The sequence below is a fragment of the Anabrus simplex genome, chromosome 5 (assembly GCF_040414725.1).
Source record: "Anabrus simplex isolate iqAnaSimp1 chromosome 5, ASM4041472v1, whole genome shotgun sequence".
NCBI lineage: Eukaryota > Metazoa > Arthropoda > Insecta > Orthoptera > Tettigoniidae > Anabrus > Anabrus simplex.
In genome coordinates, this window is record NC_090269.1 from 312,479,422 (window position 1) to 312,502,128 (window position 22,707).

Consider the following 22,707-nt stretch of genomic DNA (forward strand, 5'->3'; position numbering starts at 1 on the left):
TGGCTGTGGAGACTCTTTGCATCAAATAGGAATCTCTGCCCTTGAACTCTAAATGTTCATATCAGATCTTAAGCTAAAAGAAAAAAATATTAGAACTGGTATCGAACTCGGAACAGCGACGCATTAAATCAGCATTAATACAGACTTATGATGTTCGACCTTCAAAGAACAAAGACATCCATTATTTACATTCATTGGTGATAAGGTCATGAGATAAAGTGCAGTCATCTCTCATGCAGTTTGTGTTATCTTAAATCTACAAGCTGGATCATGACCGATGCATGCGAGTTCATGAGTTGAATCTGTGCTTGGAGACGAACTGGTGGACGGCGAGTGTGTTCTCATTCGTTAAACAAGTAAGTGTTAATAGACTATTAACTATTCTAATAAAACATGCTTGTATTCAATGTCGAGACATTGTGAAGGCTGGGCGACTCTAATTCTCAGGTATGCGTGTGAAGTAATGACTAATGACTATGCTACATTCTTTCTGTGGTAAAGAAAACATTATTATATCGTCGTTGCGCCTGTGAAAATCTCCATGTGATAATATGTTTGGAGAAATACTGGCCCGCAGCACATATATTATGAAGAGCGAGAATTCCTTGAGAATTGTCGCGCAATATTGTACCTTAGATGTTAGAATCTTACCGGCCAAAGTTCTGAGCTGAAATATTTCACATAGCGATTTTTTCAGGCGCAACGACGATATGTCAGGTGAGGGTAGCCCTGGCGAAAATGTGATCGTGCGCTGAAGCACTGCATAGCTAGGTAACACAACGAGCGTAGCATCTGTCTAGGGGCGACGAAACCCGAAGCACGGAGCAGAGGGGCCTTCGGCTCAACAGCGGCTAGACTTTCTACCGAGCGAGTTGGCCGTGCGGCTAGGGTCACGTAGCTGAGCTTGCATTCGGGAAATTGTGGGTTCGAATCTCATCGTAGGCAGCCCTGAAGATAGTTTTCGGTGGTTTTCCATTTTCAGACTTTCATTTAAGGCGACGGTCGCTACCTTCGCAATCCTAGCCCTTTCCTATACGTGCGTTGTCGAAAAACCTTCCGTGTGTTAGTGCGACGTTAAACCATTAGACTTTCTAACAGGGAATCGAACTTGGGTCCTTCTGGGCGAACCGAGCACATCTTTACGGCCTCGACTAGGGAGCCCCTTAAATAAAACTAATCTGTCCCAGTGGCGGAAAATGATTTGGAACTTACGGATGTGGATACTGATCACTAGGGCTCCGAAGTTAAAGACCTATAATTTGCCTAAATAGACCTGTAAAAAGATCTAAAATATCCAAGAAAGGGCCTAAAACTGCCAAGAAAAGATGTAGAAATGCGATACAAATTAATCCATAGTTTTAGTTTTAAGTACATATTTAATGAAGGAATATAATGTTTAAAATGCAAAATTCTGTGGTATGCAACAAACAGTGCAAAAATATATGAGTGAAGTACTTCTTCTTTCAGGCATTAGGCCTTTAATTGTAGATTAACACATTTAAAAAGAAAGGAATTCGAGTGTGTTAAAAAAGTACTTCCAGAATTTAGACTGAAATATTTCTTCCTCCTAGAATGAATTCAGCGAACCCGCAAAGGGCATTCTGGAGAAAGAAATTGAAATTAGTAAAACTGGAATCATATCTGCCTTAACCACACTAGGATTACAGAAATTGAAATTCGGAAACCTTACCTCAGTTGACTTTGCAATATATCACAGTAGTCACCTTCAGGTTCTTAGGTCTAAAGATTCGTCGTTTTTCAGAGAACACGTTGCAAAACATCGAGAAACTTCTCTCCACGTCAACGGATGTTAAGGGTTCATACTTGAAGCAGGGGAGATATTCCTCCTGAAAAACACTCCGATCAAAATTTCCTCCTTTCAGTGTTTCACTTAATTTTCATTTCATTTTCTCCCTTACTGCAGAAAAATGTTTAAGAAGTGATGATGAACTAATTATGATTCAAATTGAGAATGGGCAGTACAAATTTAGTCGAAAGAAGGCGAAGTTGAAAAAAAAGACCTAAATAAAAACGACATATAAGCAAAAAAAAAAAAAAAAAAAAAAACCAAAAACAGAAAGCCGCCGAAAGATCAAAAGATGACGAATAAAACCCACCATTTGCTGACCTAGAATGACTCAGAATGAGCATATACTATGTTGGGCCTCGTCTTCGGACACCGGAGGGAATAAAAAAGGATTTTTCCTTAACTTCCGAGCCCTAGTGATAACCCTAAAACAAACTGCATTATTGAAGATAAGACTTTCATTTCTTTACAATCACGCGATACGTATCCTGCATCAAACGTGCGGCCGTCACCTCGGGGAATTTCTCAAAAAAAAAAAAAAAAAAAAAAAAGCTCCAAGATACCTTCCTACATGAGAACTGAGTGGCTCAGACGGTAGAAACGCTGGCCTTCAGAACCCAACTTGGCTTTTTCGATCCCGGCTCAGTTCGCCGGTATTCCAATTAACCGGTACGTAAAAGAACTCATGTGGGACAAAATTCTTGCACCTCGACATCTCCGAAAACTGTGACCGCGGCCTTACGAAACGTACCATCCCTGTATTTTCCTGGAGATGAAATGAGAAACCGCGGAAAACCATTTCGAGAATGACCTATGGGGATTCGAACCCACCTGTCTCCAGAATACAGAGCAACAACCATAGCTGGCTGTGCCGCAACGCAAACTTGTTCGGTTGTGTGAAGCTGAGTGCCAGGTGCCTCAGGACCAGTGAGATCCGTGAACTGCCACGGTAGTCACACGGTCTCGTTTCCTGGCCGCCCGTACTTCAAACAAGCAATTATAGCTAAACACAACATGCACGCCTACACTCACACGCTAGACCAAACACCCTCCCAAACACACCCCCATCCCTCTCTCCCACCCACACCAACCAAGTAACCAGTACTACTTCTCAACTTCCTGAATACCGGTAATCAAAACCTTCCCAATTCAGGGCCACCTCGGTGGATTGAGTGGCTGAGAACCTGAAAAATCTCCTGCCAAGCACCCCTCCCCCCCCCCTCCCAAGAAACACCCCGCTAAGACAAGTCGCACTTCCTCTAAGCTTAGCAAACCTTCTTTAACTGTCGTCTCGCAACAGTTAAGCCATATAACACAATATACCAGATGAAGCACTGGTCCTCAAGAACGAGGTGTGGTGCGACGCAAATGCTGATTATTTAAGCTTCTTTTTAAAAATTTTAACATATGCATACTACATTATTCATATAAACCACCGTTTATATAAATGCCAGTCACGCGTAACATGCAACCGGTATAGTCCCCATTGCAAACCCAAAAGCAACATTGGGCGTGGTGAGCACCTGGATGGGCGGCCATCCAGATCTGCCACATACCGATTCGCATTGTTCGCTGTGCCAGCCTTGTCAACGAACAATGCGACGACGCTTCTTGTTAATCCTTCTTAAATAAAAACAGATTCTAAGCACTAACTGTAAGGCCACACAGAAAGCGTTTTGAAGCACGAAGCATTAACAACCGGTCCTGAGCAGATGAGCGCGTAGTATCAAGCAAGGCTTCAAGTCCGATGTCAGATCAGCTTGTTTCTTGCTGGTCAGCTGTAAGCGTGTTGTTCCGAGCTCATCATGTCGTTTGGAACGGAAGAATTGATTTCATCAGTACTGCGGGATGTATCTCACAATGTTTTTTAAAGACAGGAACGTTACCTGACTGAAGTTGTTAATGATATTCAGAACAATGGACAATGGTAATGTATTTTTTTACCGTTTATGAAACTATGTCTCTTTCATTTATTAAAAAATGTAATAATTTCTGTAGTGACGCAATGTCACTTTCTTATGGACTTCATTTCCTCTATTAATGGTTTAATATTTAATTTATTTACTTTATACAAAGTTACACGCACAAATGATTCATTATATCCATTTTCTACCTTTTTTACGAAACTGCGCTTCTTTCAGTTCATCAGTAAAATGCTATTGCAAATACAGTAGAACTACAGTTATATTTTATTTACCTCAAGATAACAATAAGCCTCTCCTCTTCCGTGATGCTTTTCCTGTAATTTAGTTCCATTCTGTGACATCTGGGTTTCAGTTTATTTAACAATTTATCAAATGTCTCTACAGGTATTCGCAAGTATTAAAAAAAATCGTTCACTTCAGTTGCCTAATTCTTTATACAAGTTATTCAACTAGCCGAGTTCTTCCCGTCGTAAATTAATTTCAAGAGTCCACCGTCCTTGACTGTCAATCAGATCAGTCCACACTGGAGAAACCTTGCTTAGCGATGATAATTTCGCAAATCGTGATGCGACTGGCAACATGTTATCCATACAATTGCAGTTGTAATACTGCTTTCTGTCTGGCTGACGAACCAGTGCAGTTCAACGCTGCTTTCCTACTTGCTCTCGATTGTTACTGCTCCAAGCTTAATTAAACCTGATTTCTATGCGGCCTTAGCTTGAAACGTTCTACACACACCACCAAACAATCCTAAAACTATTCAATCCTCCTTAACCTCGGTAGATCACAATATCTCTCCGGAGGTAGGTGGCTCATACGGATGACGAGGACTCTATGAAGCTGATCGAGTCACTGAACAGAAACTCCAACTCTTTTCTCCAGTTAAAGGGCAATCGATGTCTCTCATACTACGCTGCAGCCTTTCGGTGAGATTTACGCTGCTAAAGATAATACATGTTTCAATGTTTTCAGGTAACTCGACTTCATATTTCTGCTGACTACACCTATGGATCCTAACGAGAAGGTTGCTTTGGTAACTGGGGGTGCTTCTGGGATTGGCTTGGCATGTATCGAGGAGCTGCTGTCCAGTGGAAGTAAAGTAAGTATTAAGAGAATTTCGGTACTACAGTTCTTATTTTTACAAGTACCTGTTGTGTACCCGTTGTTGCAGTTACAGCAGTAATGACATCTAGCGGAGAAGGGTGATAGTGGAAGAGATAAATTGACAATAGCTAGTCACTCAGTTACTATTGTTGTTGATAAGTTTTAGGGACTTAGAGCACAGAAGGCCATCACCTTTTGTTTTCCTCCGGCTCTATGATATCAAGGTATTCGAACATTGACTTCCAACATCCTGCCTTCATTTCTACGAGTTGAGTTCTCCCTGCTGGTGGGGGCGGTAGAATAACACCCACGGTATCCCCTGCCTGTCGTAACTGGTGGCTGAAAGGGGCCACGCTTGTGAGTGTGGGTTGGTGGCTACGAGGCCCTTAGCTAAGTCCTAGCATTGCTTACACTTACTTTTGACAGGCTTCTCACTTTAATCTATCCTATCCGACCTCCATTGGTCAACTATTGCTCTTTTCCGACCCCAACAGTATTAGGCACCGAGGCCTAGTAAATCTTTCACGCCTTCGTGGCCCTTGCATTTTTGGCCGATACCTTCCTTCTTCGAAGTGTTGGGCCCCTTCCATTTTTTCTCCCTGCTTAGTATCATATAGAGAAAGCTTGTTTAGTCGTACTACCTCTTTAAAAAATAATCACCACCACTACTACCATCACTCCTTTGAGTCCTTGTTCCCCTCATTCTTCGAGTGATCGTTACTTTGCCTTTTCCTCATATCGATACATATTTTCATTACCTTCGTGATCAATAGGAGCTAATAACAACTTATAAAATCAAGAACGACAACCATCACCAATTATTTTCGTTACCGTGACGACTGAACAATATTTCTACGTCAGCGATGCTCTCCGGCGATGGACTTGTCAGTTAATATTTGAATTTCCGTAATAATTTGCTTGGTGACGTATCAAATATATACATAAATAAATATTTAATTTAAAAAGTGTATTCACCATAGTATGAAATAAAATATTGTACGCAACATCCACTAAAGTGATAAGTAGAGACGAGAATTATAGGCACTAAAACAGTTAAAATAGGCAGGCATATAGGCTCTTAAATTAGCCAAAATAGGCATGTAAAATGCACTAACGTGTAAAATAGGCAACAAAATAAGCGTGAAAAAATAATTATAATTTAATAACACACTCAATTACTACGAAAGGAATTTACAACAAGCAACTTTTCAATGTTTTCCAGTAACAACCTTATTCTCCTGTCGGGTGGACTGTTTTTTACTGAGAAAAAGATCTCTCAACATCACAGGAAGTGATTGGGCAAAATTTTAACGAAACCACGTCATCTGGTTTTAGTTCAACTCCTTCATCTACTTCACCTCGTAGCACCCTGGCTACTTTTACCGTCGCTTTCCACCATGAATTCTGCTGCAGGACTCTTATGGAACTTTTTGCTGACAGCGGCTTCCTTCCTTCCTTCCTTCCTTCCTTCTCCTGACTTTTTCCACAACCCTAAATGACACCACCAGGGGAAAGCCACTCGTCTCCTACTCGGCGATTGCTCCCGGCAGCTTGTTGAAGTATGAAGATGCTTCAGTTTATGCAGGGGGATATTAGCTCCCACCATTGCAGTGCACAGGTCTATAGAAAATTGTTGTTGGTTGCTGTTTACAGTGGGCAGGTTGAAAAGCTGCGATTACACAGCTTTCTGTACTCGTGTCAAATGCATCACAGTATTTCTATGTTGATCTATATGGTATCTTTTCACATTTAAACTGAAAAATAATAAAATTGAGTTAAATTACAATGTTCCTATATCTTAAATTTCTACAGGTGGGCTAATTGGCAATAATGCTTAGTATAATCATGCATTTGTTTCACAAAAAAAGAAAAAGACTATTAGAGGTGATGTTTCTAGAAGTACAAAACTTTAAAGTAGGAACAAGAGAATTCGTAATTTACATGGAAATATGTCCTCAAAAATGTTCAGTGATAATCTGGCAGTTTCCTGTTGAGTTCACCGGGTGAAAAAGTAATAAAAATGACGTGAAACGATACCTGAGCAGCGTAGAGGAGAGGTCCTTCCAATATGTTTGCCAGGGACTCGCCAAGCTGCTCCTAGCATTATTCTTACTTATATAGAAGCATTAAAACGGAGGCACTATAAATCCCAGATTTGTGAACATTTTATATGTTGCTATTCGCCGGCTTTGGTCAGCCGGGTCTTCTGTCATGAAGACTTTTTCTGTTGCCTGCAATAGATTCTGCATCATGTAAGATAAGATAAGATAACTCTTTATTGCCCACCCTAGTTTACACCATCGGTTACAGGCAATAAAGACCATGAAATACACATAAACCAAAACCAAACAAAACAATATAAACTAACATACTATTATATCATGTAAAACTCTTACTATCTACACTAAAACATTACTATTTACTATCTACTCTAATTTAGTGGTGCCCGTGTGGGCGGAACAGCCTTGCACTGCACCACCTTGTCTAAAACTATTGAGATGCCGCTGATATGCGAGGAACACCAACCGCATGATAGGGCATCCCCTACCTTAATTCTAATGAACTAACACATATTCTACTATCTACAGCTAACTAAACAAAAAGAGAAAGAAACATTGGCTGCACGCGGAATACCCTAGTAAGGAGAGAACCTTCCCACCCAGCACCGCTATCAGCCACTCCCCCCGGGTTAGATATTACCCCCACCTATAACTTTTACTTCTCTCCTCTTTTACGTGGCGAATCGTAGAGGCGGTTACCAGTCCATCATACGATCCGTCACGCATTTATCTACTGCTCCGCCTATAACCGGGTCGTCTTACTTCATTCCTGCCACCATCTTGATTCACTTGTTATTCTGTGAGCGGACATGCTTCATCTTTCACCTTGAGATGGGACTGTACCATCCCACCCGTCTGGCTCTTATACCCCTCCCCCCCTTCCATCCCCAATCTTCCTCACTTCTTCCTTGCCTCTGTTTATCTCTCTTATAATACTTATTCGCTAACTTTTACACATGATCATCTACTAAACCCTATAGTTAATATTTAAACACTATTTACAAACGTACTTGTTGACAATTTTCCAGTTCCTTATTCATCACATTTCTTTCTTATTCTTTGGCCTCTTAGACTAAAACTACTACCTAATTACTTTTTTTTCTTATAGTTGAACTTACATATTAAATCACCGAATTGCCACAAATCAGATCTGTCTTTTCCTTATTCCTCACATCACTTATCACTCATTTACATCTCTAAACAGTCCAACAGCTCCTCTTCCTCACGGCCACTCATTACTTATTAAAATTTTAAACTAGTGTTTAAAGTTTTCTTCTATTATGTTATCAACTCATCCCGACTCTTTCACGCTGTTACCAGTTCGGTACTTAATACTATTTTCTTCCCTTTCTCCTTTTGATCACTACCTTAGCTGCCACCTACGTTCTCTCACATATGCAATCCTCCCCAATATATACAAATTTTCTTTTCATCATACAATCTTATCTGTTTATATTCCAAACTCCTTTTCTTGTCCACTAACCCTATAGTTAATATTCAAACACTGTTTACAAATGTGCTTGTTGACAATTCTCTAGCTCCTTATTTCTTACTTTTCTTTCATCTTCTTACGACTTTTAGACTAAAACTAGAGACTACTCTCTAATTACATTTTTTTAATAGTTGAACTTACATATTAATCCATCGAATTGCCAACAATCAAACCTGTCTTTTCCTTATTCCTCCCATTTCTTCCGCTTATTTACGTTTCTAAACAGTCCAACAGTTCCTCTTACTCACAGCCACTCATTACTTATTAGGATCTTAAATTAATGTTTAGAGTTTTTCTTCTATTGTGTTATCAACTCATCCCGACCCTTTCCTGCTATTACCAACTCGATACTTTATACTATTATCGTCCTTTTTTTCTAACTATATTAGCTGCCCCCTACGTTCTCTCACGTATGCTCTCCTCTCCCAGTATATACAAATCTTCTTTTCATCATACAATCTCCTCAGATTATATTCCAAACTCCTCTTATTGTAATAAAAGTTTTTTTATAGCCTAGCAGTTTCGTCTACCTCTTTCCTCTCCTTCCTCTGTAACCCTCTTCTACCCCTTATTCTCTTAATTTATTTATAAATCTAATTCTAACCATATTTAAATATTTGGAAATATTTGTTCCTCTTCCCCATTCTCTGGCTAGCCATACCGTCATCCTTTCAATTTTTCTACTTTTTCTATCTCTTTTTTACTCAACACTTTCTTTTTCAACTCCTCTAACTCCCTACATTCGATAAATATATGTAGGTTCGACCATCTTTCTCCACACAGAATACATCTACCCCCATTTTCTCTACCTATCCACCCTCTATTTCTTGGAATTCCTAAAATCGACCAGTATAGACCTCTTTTGCCCTTCCTGTCCTCAACTTCGATTTTCGGGTTCATGGTTTCTAACAATTTGTTTAATACTGATAGTGAGGCTCTTTCTCTACATTCCATTATTAAACTCTGTCTCTCTATATCGGCAACTCTCCTTATAACCCTTCTCCATACCCATTCTTTCTTCTCACTCCATCTCTCATATCCTATATCTCCTAACCCTAGTTTTCGTAATTTATTTTTGCACTTATTCACCCAATACCTCTCGTTCTCCATATTTTTCTGGAACCTATACGTCTCTTGAAGCAAATTCCCTCCTTTCCCTTCTTTCAATCTCATCCAATACTTCATCACCCTCTTGTCTATAGTAGTGTCTATCGATTCTTTACATACTAATCTAGCCCCCACATTTGCAGTACAGTTTGGGACCCCCATAATAATCTTACTAAATTTTGCCACCACCTGATTTAGTTCTTTTCTACTTTCCTCCAATCCCCATATTTCTACCCGATATAACATTTTTCCTTTAACCATTGATTGGAACACCAATCTCTGTATTTTGTACTTTATATCCGGGAATTTATTTTCTAATATCCCCACTACTGCCAATGCTCCCCTCCCTTTATATTTGGCTATTCTGCACTGATTTTCCCACGAACCGTTACTACTAATTATAACTCCTAAATACTCCATTTTTTTCTGGTCTGATTTCTTGCTGCTCGACTGTCCAGAATTTCTTTTCTTTTTTGGCTTTCCTCTTCCTACATATCATTATCTGCGTCTTCCGTACATTTATTTTGAGCGCCCATCTTCTAGTATATTCCATTACCTCATTTAGCCCTTCTTGCAATCCCTTTGCTGTTAATGCCAAGATCAATAAATCGTCTGCAAATAGCAGCCCCGGTATCTCCCTCTTCCCAATCCAAGGGCATAGCCATTTCTCGCCTCCATGTCTATCTAATATATTATTTATAAACAATAGAAATAATATCGGTGACAACTAACAACCCTGCCTCACACCCCTCATCGATTCCATACACTTACTCAACCCACCCCCTTGTAGTTTAATCATCACCAATACTTTCTCATATATTCCTTCTATTGCCAGTCTCATTTTCTTCGATAACTCAACCTCTCTTAATCTAGTAAATAACGCCTCCCTATTCACTGCATCGAAGGCTTTCTCTAAATCTATTGCTGCTACATATAATCTCTTCCCTGCTATTTTCACATACTTCGTAATTAAAGTATCCAGAATCCATAAATTATCCACAGTATTTTTCTCTTTTCGAAACCCATTTTGATAGTCCGAAATCCTTCCATATTTCTCTGCCCAGTTTATAATTCTATTAGCTAGAATTCCTGTATATACCTTCGACAGCGAGTCCAGGAGTGTTATTCCTCTATAGTTGTTTGGATCACTTCGACTTCCTTTATTCTTGTATATAGGACAAAGTACTCCCTTTCTCCACTCGCTAGGGAATTTATTTGTTTCCCATATCTTGTTAAAAAATTTCACCATCACTTTCAGCATTACCTCATTTGCTCCTACTTCCTTCCATATCCTGTTAGTAATACCATTTTCCCCACCCGCTGTTTTGGTTTTTATTTTACTTAACACCCTGACTGTTTCCTGACTTGTTATCTCCTCATCTAGTAACTGTATTCCTATTTGTACTTCTTTTGCAATGTCCGTCTTTTTCCATACCCCCCTGTCCTTCTCCCCTCCCACCCAAAAGCTCTGCAAAATAACCTATCCACTCATTTTCTGTTTCCATTGTTCCTCCCCTGTCGATCTAGTTCTCTTTATCTTATTTATAGTTTCCCAAACCCTATCAAATCTTTTCTATTTACAATATCTGTTCACTCTCTCAGCTTCCGCCTCTTTCCAACATTTTTTTTTCTCATTTAGTAACTTCTTGTAATCTCTTCTTAATTTACAATATTCCTCTCTTTTCCCTTGTTCCCCTCCTTTCTTAAAGTCCGCTAGAGCTGACATTACAACCTCTCGTTTCCTCTTACACTCTTCATCAAACCACCCCGTGCCTATGTTCCTGTCTTTCTCTTCTCTTATCCTCACTTTCTTACCCACCTTCCATACTGGGCGTTCTATTAGTTTTCAAAATTCATCCACATCCCCTCCTTCCAACATCCTTTCACTTTCAACCCTTATACTTTCTTCACTCACTTTTAACTCTGTTCTCAATCTCTCAATCGTAGTATAATTCCAAATGTACTTCCAACCCTCCTTATATCTGTCTCTTTTTCCTACCCTTCTCTTCACTCCATCATACTCCCCTCTTAATTTTAACTTGATGGGCATATGTTCTGTTATCACACATTCTGTCACCTCAAAACTTATTATTTTCTTTAGAGCTATTTCCGTGCTTACTCCTATATCTACTACACTCCCACCCTTCGATGTGATGAATGTCAGTTCCCCATTACTATCTCCCTTCATCCATCCATTTAAAATATATAATTTTTCTATAGCACATAACTCTAATAGTCTTACACCATATCTATTTATAACTTTGTCTTTACTATTTCTTCTGTACTCTCTCACTTCATTATCCTCTCTCCCATAATCAGGTACCCTATTACTCACTCTTGCATTCCAATCCCCTAACAATATCATTCCATCTTCCACATACAATCCTTTAATTTTGTTTATTTCTTCAATCAGTTCTTCAAAAAATGTTTTATTCGCATAAGTTGAGTCTTTAGGATGGTTGTATAATAGAGCCAGGCAAATTGCCTCCTTCGCATCATTTCCCATTTTAATTCTCAGCCACACCACCCCTTCTACCTCATTCTGTATTCTCTCTACTCTCTCTACTATCTCATTTTTTTATTAAAACTGTTATCCCGCCCGGGTTTCTTCCCATTCTCCCCCTTTTTTTCTTTATCACGTTGACTACTCTATACCCATTCCATTCAATTTCTATCCCTTTCCCTAACCACGTCTCTACTAGGGCAATAATCTCATACTCCTTTACTATTTTCTCCAATTCTTTATTACCTATCTTCCCCATCAACCCCTCAATATTCCACAACCCAATCGCCACATCTAGTTATTTATTCCCTCCCACTCTCTGCATCTGTGCTTCTCCACTTCCACCTCTACTCCTTGTCACTCTTCCCTGTGCGTCCTCTCCAGATCCCTCCTCATCCTCTTTTCTCCCGTCTTCCTTCCCCTTCTCCATACCTGCGCCTTTTTTCTTTCCCCATAAATCTTTCAAAAATGATCTTTCCTCATTTAGCGTCTGTCTTTTTTCCATTTTATTTTCTGTGTTCCTTTTACTCGGAGAGGATGCACCCTTACCCTGTCTACTGTTACCTTCATTCACAATTTTCACTGCACTCCTCACCAGTTGTGGCACATTACTTGCTTCCTCCTTCTCTGTGTTGTGCTGACTCTTCAAGGTCTCTGCATTTCCGCCCAACTGGTTGCTGGCACTGCTGTTCAGCATATCCCTACTTCCCGCACCTGATGTGATGTGGACTTCGCTCACTTCCGTAATATCACTCCTTTCTACGTCACTGCCTTTCCTTGCTACTTCCACTGTTGCCAAGGACACGTTCTGCTGCTGTTGGTGTTCTTCATCAAGTTTTTTCAGCCTTCCCAACCCCCACACTCGATTCCACCTTCCGTTTCCAACCACCAGCTGCTGCCCTCTAATATATGCCTTAAGACCTTGTTTTCTTGCCTCTCTTAAATGTCTATTCAGAATTTTGTTCTTCTCTCTCGCTTCCCTGTCCATCTCCCGTTTTATCCACACCTTCTCTCCTTTTAGATTACTCGAATTTCTTATTACAATGTCCGCCATCAGTGTCGATAATAATTTCACTCTAATTGGTCTCTTTCCTTTCACTCTCCCCACACGCTGCACATCGTCAATATCAACTTCGCTGAAGTTGATCTTCATCCTGTTCTGGATCACTTCTACCACTTTGTACACTAGTTCAACTTTAGACTCTCTTTCCTCTTCTTGGACACCATATATGAAGATATTTTTTCTTACGCTTTCTTGTATACTCTTCTCGACTACTCTCTTCGTTTCTCTTAGGTCCCACTCCAGGCTTCTTACCTTCTGCTTCAATAGGTCTAATTCATCTTTATTACACCCTTCCTCTTTCAATATCTTCTTTACATCTTCCTTAACACTCAATTTTAGGTCCATAAATTCCTTGGATAACTCTCGGAACATTTCTTTTATTTGCTCCGTCTGACAAGCCTCTCTTATCATCTCTCTAATCGCCTCGTACTCTTCCCATCCAATGGAACCTACTGGACCTGGGCCGGGATTAATCTCTACTCCTCCTATTATCAGCAACACCATCACCACCGCCGCCACCAGTAACATAGCCACCATCCTCTTTTCACCCTTTAACTCCATCCTTGTTTCCATTCTACTTCCCTTTTTACAGTTCCATCTGCCGATCGCTATCCTATATTGTGTCAACGTGATACCCATTGCTCCGCGCTCCACTCAGCACATCCGCTCAGCTCACTGTCTCACAGACGACTGTTCTGCATCATGTGTGCCCACAAGGCTGCCACCCTCGTTGAAAATTAGAAAACCGCGTGATTTGAAAATGTCGTGGCATACGCCCATAACCTTACTTTTTGTCACAATTTAGCAAGACTCTGGATGGGATGCCAGAGCTTACGCACCCCAGACTCTTCTTTGCTTGTCCCACCTCCCAGCACAGCGGTTACTAACAGGACCTCACCAATCCAGATCACCGATCTTTTCACTGACCTGATCTTGTAAAGATAGTCTTTGCAGCCTTGTAAAACACGCTGCGACATCGTCCAAGTCATGCCATCCTGTATGTCTAGCCTCTGTGATATCGTCCTAGTGGCACCAAATTCGATCTTAATCCTATGTTTCACGGAGGCTTAGCGGAAGCGTAATAGAGTTCACTAGAGCCTACACATAGCGCTGGTGATACTCACGATTAAAAAAAAAAAATTCAGTTGTAGTCCGCTTCTCTGGTGTAGTAGTTAGCGTGATTAGCCGCCACCAACGGAGGCCCAGTTTCGATTCCCGGCTCTGCCACGAAATTTGAAAAGTGGCACGTGGGCTGGAGCGGGGTCCACTCGGCCTTGGGAGGTCAACTGAGTAGAGGTGGGTTCGATTCCCATCTCAGCCATCCTCGAAGTGGTTTTCCGTGGTTTCCCAATTCTCCTCTAGAGAAATGCCGGGATGTTACCTACGATATTTAAGGACACGGCTACTTCCTTCCCTCTTCTTTGCCTGTCCCTTCCAATCTTCCCATGCCTTTACAAAGCCCCTGTTCAGCATAGAAGGTGAGGCTGTCTGGGTGAGGTACTAGTCCTCCTCCCCAGGTGTATCCCACCCAAAGTCTCACGCTCCAGGACTCTGCCCCTGAGACAGTAGAGGTGGGATCCTTCGCTGAGTCCGAGGGGAAAACCTACCCTGGAGGGTAAACAGATTAAGAAAGAAAGAAAGAAAGAAAAAGAGAAAGAAAGAAAGAAAGAAAGAAAGAAAGAAAGAAAGAAAGAAAGAAAGAAAGAATATATTTCAGTTGTAAACCTCTATTTTCACAGGATATGAATCAGAGTTCAAAATACCGATTTTTAATTTTCATCCACTCTGTGACAAGAGACCACCGGCGTTCTAACTCCTCGTTCAGTAATTAAATGATTATTTAAATTTTAGCAATATAAATTATTGAAAGTTCACGACTAATACAGCATTGCAACAAAAATACTTTCCACAATATGTAATTTAATAGGCCTGTAAATGCTACAATGAAATGCGATCGTAGTTCAATCACAAAAAACGATAAAAGGAACAAACGAACCTACCTCCTTACAGCAAAGCTTGGAAGGAGACTATCCTTCCATCCGTAGTGAAATTTAGATCGCCTGTGATCCACCGCTTCAGCCAGTAGAACTTCGACGATTTTCCTTGCAATTACAATTTTTTTTGCGTCACGCCGACACAGATAGGTCTTATGGTGACAATAGGATGAGAAAGGACTAGGAGTGGGAAGGAAGCGATCGTGACATTAATTAAGGTACAGCCCCAGCATTTGCCTGGTGTGAAAATGGGAAACCACGGAAAACCATCGTCAGGGCTGCCGACAGTGGGGTTCGAACCTACTATCTCCCGAATACTGGATACTGGCCGCACTTAAGCGACTGCAGCTATCGAGCTCGGTCAGTCACTTCTTACGACCGTGGATGTGTACCCTTCCTACAGGCGGAAACTAATATACAGTATTTTAATCTGCATACTGTTTCAATGAGTGAAACTAACTGAACATTCACTCTGGATACCATAGCTAGATGAAGGTCTCACGTGAAGGCGAATTCAAGGCCTCACTCTCTGAGCAGCCGTCGTTACACCTTTATAAAATAATATTTTCGCGAATAACAGTACCGGGAAGTAAAGAATTGTTTAAAACCCTTCCCTGGCCAGTGGATGATATAATTTCCACTAACTTTTTTCCGCTATTGGGCCATTTGGTAACCTGACTCCCGAATTTGATTTGTGTCCTATCTGGTGTGGACATCAGAAAATCTAGAAAAAAAAATTCTGCTCTGGTATATTTGCAGTTTCTAGGTTGGTGGGCGTGTTTGTTTACATGTGTTGCTCACAACTTTGTAACTTATTTATCACTCTATATACTCTAGCATCATCTGCAAAAATCCTCATCTCTGATTCCACTTCTTTGCTCATATCATTTATATATATACGGAAACTTAAAGGTCCAATAATAGTGCCTTGAGGAATTTCCCTCTTAATGTTTACAGGATCAGATAACGCTTTACCTACTCTAATTCTCTGAGTTCTATTATCTAGGGATATGGCCAGCCGTTTATTCAATCTTTTGTCTAGTCCTATTGCAATCATTTTTGCTAGTAGTCTCCCATGACCTACCCTGTCAGATGCCTTGGATAAGTCAATCGCGACACAGTCCATTCGACCTCCCCAATGGAGGATATTTGCTATACCTTGCTGGAATCCTACAACTTGAGCTTCTGTGGAATAACCTTTCCTAAACCCGAAATGCATTCTATCGAACCAGTTATTAATTTCCCAAACATGTCTAATATAATCAGAAATAATACTTTCTAAAAGCTTACATGTAATTCATGTGAAAATGACTGGCCTGTAACTTCCAGGTTTATCATCTTTTACTTTATACACAGGGGATTATTTATTTATTATTTATTCGTGTCAGTCGCACAATATAAACTGCAGATGCATATTACAAAATTAAATAATATATCTTAAATTACAATATTTAATTAAAATTATACAGTTATTTACAAAATATCGGCCCAAAATTTGGCCACGTTAACAGCACGGATACTGGCCTGTGCTAGATCAAGTTCTGTGCATTTAACAGGGCACAGAAGGCAATTAATAATTTGCCTTGTCGTTTGTACCACGCCGCATTCACGTAGGGTCTGATCCCCCTTCAGGGGACCCCATTTTTTCTTATTGTCCTTGGATCTTCCAACACCTGCTCTTAGTCTGTTCAGTGCCTTCCATGTAGTCCGGGTTTCTTTATGACCAGGGGGAAGCTTAACCTCCAATTTTAAGCGTTGTGGATTAAAAGGGAATTTCTGATTCCAGAGTAAAAGTCTGGTCTTCTTTGCATCTGCACTAGTGAGAGATGAGGAGTGCATACAACTGTTCCTGGACTTCAATCAAGTTGGTGGTACTTTGTGTCCATGTAAAGTGTGGACTGAGCTGGTAGAAGCCCTATCCACATTTGTAGCTACTTCACGTCTGATCACAGGAGGGGCTATTCCTGCAAGGGAGTACAGTTTTTCTGTTGGTGTTGGTTTCAGACATCCTGTAATATGTATGCATGTTTCATTTAGGGTGACATCGACCTTTTTGGCGTGTGTAGATTTACACCAGACGGGACTAGCATACTCTCCTGCTGAGTTTTAAAGTGCGAAGGTTGTTGTCCTTACCGTATGAGGATGAGCACCCAACTTTGAACCTGTCACTTCGCGGAGCAGGGAGTTCTGAGAGGAGATCTTCGCCTTGATATTTGAACAGTGCTTCCTGTAAGTTAGAGAACGATCCAAAGTGACACCCAGGTATTTCGGTGTGTAATTATGTTCTAGAACATTGTCCTTCCACTTCACTTGCTGCTTCCTTGAGACTTGTTTGTTCTTCAGTTGGAAAGCACATACTTGAGTTTTCGATGGGCTTGGTTTGAGATTGTTGAACTCATGGTAGTGAGACAAAATAAAAAAAACTGAGGTGAGATTGTTTTCTACTCTTTCAAAGCATTCACTCTGAGTACCAAGGCCAGATTATCAGCATATTGGGAAGCTTTTAGTATGAGGAGGATGTGGATGGTCATTGGTATATATATTGAAAAGTAAGGGAGCTAGCACACTTCCTTGAGGATGACCATTCTTATGCCTTATCCATCGACATTTTTGACCCTGAAAGTCTACAAAGAATCGTAGATTCTGTAAAAGGGAAGACACAATTCTGGTAAGCTTGAAATCCTTTGTAATTCTGTAGAGATTTTGTAACATGATTTGATGTTGTACGGTGTCATATGTACAAGGAAGGTCTACAAACGCTACTCCTGTTATTGTTTGGGATTGGAAACCATCTTCTATATACTATGTTAGGTTTACTACTTGCGCAGTGCAGTTCATGCCTGGCCTAAAACCAGCTTGCTCTGGGATTAACAAAGTTTCCACAGATGGTGCAAGACGGTTAAGAAGCATCCTTTCAAGGATCGTGTAGAGGTGACACAAAAGGGAGACCGGTCGAAAGTTCGTTGGGCCACTAGGGTCCTTGCCGGGTTTAAGGACAGCACCTACTCTGGCCTTCCTGAAGATTTTTGGAATGTGACAGCTCTTCAAGGAGTTATTGAAGAGTCGGAGTATCCATTCTTTAGTACCATTTCCAAAATGTTTAATTTGCTCTATGAGAATGTCGTCTAGAGCAGGTGTTTTTCTGTTCTTGCACATCATGATGGCGTTTGCCAGCTCTCCAAAAAGAGAAAAGATTTGGATATTTCACAGGTTTCATCTTCAATGTTTCTTAGAAATTTTGGTGGTCTAGCTCTGCGTTAAACTTTGCCATTCAACAAGAGCTGATGGGCGATTTCATCTGGGGTTACATTATAATGAATAGATGCCCTAGTGGGGTCATTGTTCAAACGTCTTAGTAGTCTCCAGGCTTTCATGCTATTCTGCGAACACAGGGGTTACTATTGCAACTCTCCATTCGTTTGGTATAGTTTCTTCACGCAAACAGTAATCACGTAAGTACTTCAGGTATGGTAATTGTACCCGATGCATTTACTGGACGTATTAAAAATGGCGCCTACAGAAGGTAGAGGCCAGACAAGGCAAAGAAATGTGTAATAGGGTATCGATATTGATGTATGCTAGAAGGCCATGAGTAACTTAAACCTACCACTATGAAGGCGGTGTACAATGGTGTAGAATCGATAGAATTGTTTTTAAAAAATAAGAAGGATCAAACAGATTATTATAAAAACTGACTTAAAAAATTGACGTGGTAAGGACAAGATATCCCGAACATCGCTCTCAAAAATAAGCAAGATTTGCAATATCTAACGTGAAATTTTAAGCTGAGAGGACGGAAATATTGAACGAAACGAAGAGATAAACGTGGAAATACCGTAAAGAGGGAATAAAATCCAGAAGTTTTGAAAAGTCCGTCCAAATACTTAGACGCAAAGTCGTTTGGAAACAAGAAGTTGATTGAGACGTGAGAGCTCGTGGTTGAGCTACATTTAGTGGAAATAATAGCAAGGACAGCCTAAATAAAGAAGCAATCACTATAAAAAATATATATATACTACGCAGAACCATGATGAATTCATATTTTCCAGAATCGACGCATATTGTCTACTGTGTTCTTGAACAGATGATGGCTTGCTAAATCGGCATAGACCGATGTCATCATGGCTGTTAAAACCACCCGACCCGTGTGGAGGAGGTCACTCTACCTGAGATACCAGTGGTGGAGATCCTGCCCAATTCCCAATCCAAGGCCTGCGACCAGACCGAAGAGCAACTAAGGCCCGAGATATTGAATGACGAGCTAAGTAATAGTATTAAGTAGTATAATTTCTTATGTAGAGTATTACCAGTATATGCAATAGATCTGAATAGCCTAAGCGTGAGATAATTAAGTGTGCAGTGAATATAAGAAAGTGCAGTGTGAAATATTTAAGACGATATCTCGTGACAGAATGGTAACGTGTTTACTACATTATTTTATCCAAGGATGAAGGAATACGATTTAAAAATGTGACATAGTGTAACAGCTGTTTTCAAAGAATCCCGGTTAGTTAGAAAGATCCATAAGTGATGTAATACCAGTCAAACCCAGTTACGTCACAGAGGGATGCATGTTTGAATTGGTTAAGTTAAATTACCATACTCTTTGCTGTGTGAATATATTGAAAGAATAGATAATGAATTTGGGGTTATATGTTGAATTGTATGACAAAATGCGTTTTGAGGAACGAATTCTGCGCTATTGAAAAGATACGTATCGTTGTGTTTAATTAATATTGGAGGTTAAACGCGGTAATTATAGATGTTAAATGAATTAAATATGGGTTGAATTGAAGGTTAATAATGAAATAATGGAAGTATATATGGTATTTTAAATGATATTGCGCAGATTAACAGGGAGTAAAAAGTATATGATATATATATAATGTGCGATGTAGGAGCACATGTAAAGCGACTACGGAATATAAGTATGCCCCAGGGAGGAACTATAGCAAGGTATGGACAATAAAATTACGCATATTTTAATGAAGTGTGAAAGTGGTTTGACAATAATAGCAACCGGTGATGGGTAAATGAATACATGATTGTATCATATTCTGAATGAATGGTGATTGCGTGGAAGATCAAACTTGTATGCAACTAGTATGATAATGTAGTGTTGAAATATCTTTGTGTAGGCATTTGCACATCTATATATGAAAAATGCGTATTGGCTATATGTATATTGAACTGGAATACGTTACATAAGAAATTATCTAGCTAGAGTAGGGAAATTATTTGAGATTTACGTAAGATATCATCGATGTTTTGTTAATCTGAAATATTATTAGAAAGAATATTTAGTTAGGAGCCGTAATTTAAGTGGAAATCGGACAGAGAAACTTAGTGCGTCATTCAATATTTCATTTTCTTCACTGTAGTCTGCACCAACGAACTCGGATAATTTTCAATGTAACTTAGGTCACTGATATTTGTATTCAGGACACTTTATTCAAATTCAGTTCATTTCCGCGATAACTTGAACAATGTTATGGTTGTATTTTTAATAATTGTGTATAATTAACACCGTGAGTGATGGAATAACTTATTGATACACCGAATTTTGACCGTGGTCTGAAGACTTTGATGTAATATATACTTAAGTGACCAGATGTAAATTTTAATGGGAAGATGAAACAAAGCAACAATTCATTTCAGGAATATGCGACCCAGAATGTTAAGATATGTAAACTTAGTTTAGGAGTAAGGCAGCGCTGACCTAGAATATTTGATTCAGTAATTAAAATATTTATTTATTAGGTTGATAATTGGAAGATTATGAGCAATATTTGACATTAACCATTTCTTTCGCGAATCATGATAGTTTAATAAATGTGTTTCTTGATTAATTTTTATAGAATGGAATGAGTTTTCATTTATAATGGTAGTCAGTAGTTGTACTTAGTGAGTAAGGTTCTCGTTATGCGGATGGATTTTTCGAAAGGCTGACTGAAGTTTATGTTCGCAAACTCCATTACTGAGCGTTGAATTACGTAATTCTGAACCGCGTATGATACCGTTACTTTCTCTTTGAACACACGTTAAACCAAAACATAGAAAAATTAACCATTTTTTCTGGAGGCATGAATACCCTGAGATATATAACTGACTAGTTTGGAAAATACTGTGGTAACCCTGACCCGTAGGGTGCAGTAATATATCCCAACGCATTGTCTTTAGTATATCTTCAGAAATATTATAAATTCCAGCTGCTTTTCTAGTTTTCAACTTTTGTATTTTATTGTAAATTTCTTCGTTATCGTAGGCGAATTTTCAATACTTTTTTTATTGCTAGTTGCTTTACGTCGCACTGACACAGATAGGTCTTACGGCGACGACGGGACAGGGAAGGGCTAGGAGTGGGAAGGAAGCGGCCGTGGCCTTAATTAAGGTACAGCCCCAGCATTTACCTGGTGTGAAAATTGGAAACCACGGAAAACCATTTTCAGGGCTGCCGACAGTGGGGTTCGAACCTACTATCTCCCGAATACTGGATACTGGCCGCACTCGGTACTTTCAATACTTCTTTAGTATTAGCATTAGTCACCTCCTCCATCTAGAGATTATCCTTGTAACCAACAATCTTTACATACTGCTGACAGAATACTTCTGCCTTCTGTAAATTTTCGCATACCTTCTCCACTTGTTCATTAATGATTCCTGGAATGTCCTTCTTCTTGGAACCTGTTTCCGCGTTAAGGTACCTATACATATAGTTCCATTTTCCACTAAAAAATTTTAACTGCCAATCATGCTTACCATCATGTCATCCTTAGCTGACTTCTTCACTAGATTTAATTTCCTAGTAAGTTCCTTCAATTTCTCTTTATTTCCACAACCATTTCTAACTCTATTTCTTTCCAACCTGCACCTATCTCTTTATTTCCTGTTATAACTTCAAAGGTACATACTTGCTTTCACATTTCCTCAACAATTGATTTAAATCCATCCCACAGTCTGTTCATGTTTTTTTACCGTTTTCCACTGATCATAATTAATTTTTACTCCCTCATGCCTCTCTTATTAGTCATATAGTACTGCCTAACAGTCCTAATTTTACGACCTTTCTATCACATATTTTTAACTACGACAAAAACAACTTCGTAATCACTAATACCATCTTTTACTTCGGTTTCTCTATAGAGCTCATCTGGTTTGACTAGCAACGGTTATAGTCTATCTACAACAACAAAACAACAACCTTCACTGAGTACATGAACAATGATTTAGAAGGCAATACAAATTTATTTTCTTATCGGACCTTTGAGGGGATGCCTGGCCGAGGTGGTAAAGGCGTGCTCGGTTCGCCCGGAAGGACGTGGGTTCGAATACCCCTCAGGAAGTCGTAAAATTTAAGGAACGAGATTTCCACTTCCCGAGGTGCATATGGCCCTGAGGTTCACTCAGCCTGCACCAAAGATGAGTACCAGGTTAATTTCTGGGGGCAAAGGCGGCCGGGCGTAGAGCTAACCACGCTACCCCATCACGTGCCGATTTCTGAATCCTGCAATCACCTTTTTAACTCTTCTAGCTTCTCCACTTGTTTTACTCATATTACCTTGACATATTAATATTATAATAATTAATAACCATTACCCCACTATAGGGTGCCAATGAAATACGATGAAAAATAATAAAATATAACTAAAATA

The 22,707-nt window shown here is 39.8% G+C and overlaps 1 protein-coding gene across 2 annotated transcripts in view; it reads left to right on the forward strand.

The window, feature by feature from the left end:
• The first annotated feature begins 203 nt into the window (after positions 1 to 203).
• Positions 204 to 22,707, forward strand: part of LOC137496882 (15-hydroxyprostaglandin dehydrogenase [NAD(+)]-like) — a 98,294-nt gene continuing 75,790 nt past the window's right edge. Inside the window, exons 1-2 of one of the 2 annotated variants that reach the window (XM_067147520.2) lie at positions 204 to 356; positions 4,705 to 4,831. In XM_067147520.2, the coding sequence (XP_067003621.2) occupies positions 4,739 to 4,831 (93 nt within the window). In that variant the 5' untranslated portion in view covers positions 204 to 356; positions 4,705 to 4,738. The remainder of the gene's footprint in view (positions 357 to 4,704; positions 4,832 to 22,707) is intronic. The other variant, XM_068227638.1, reaches the window with a different exon arrangement.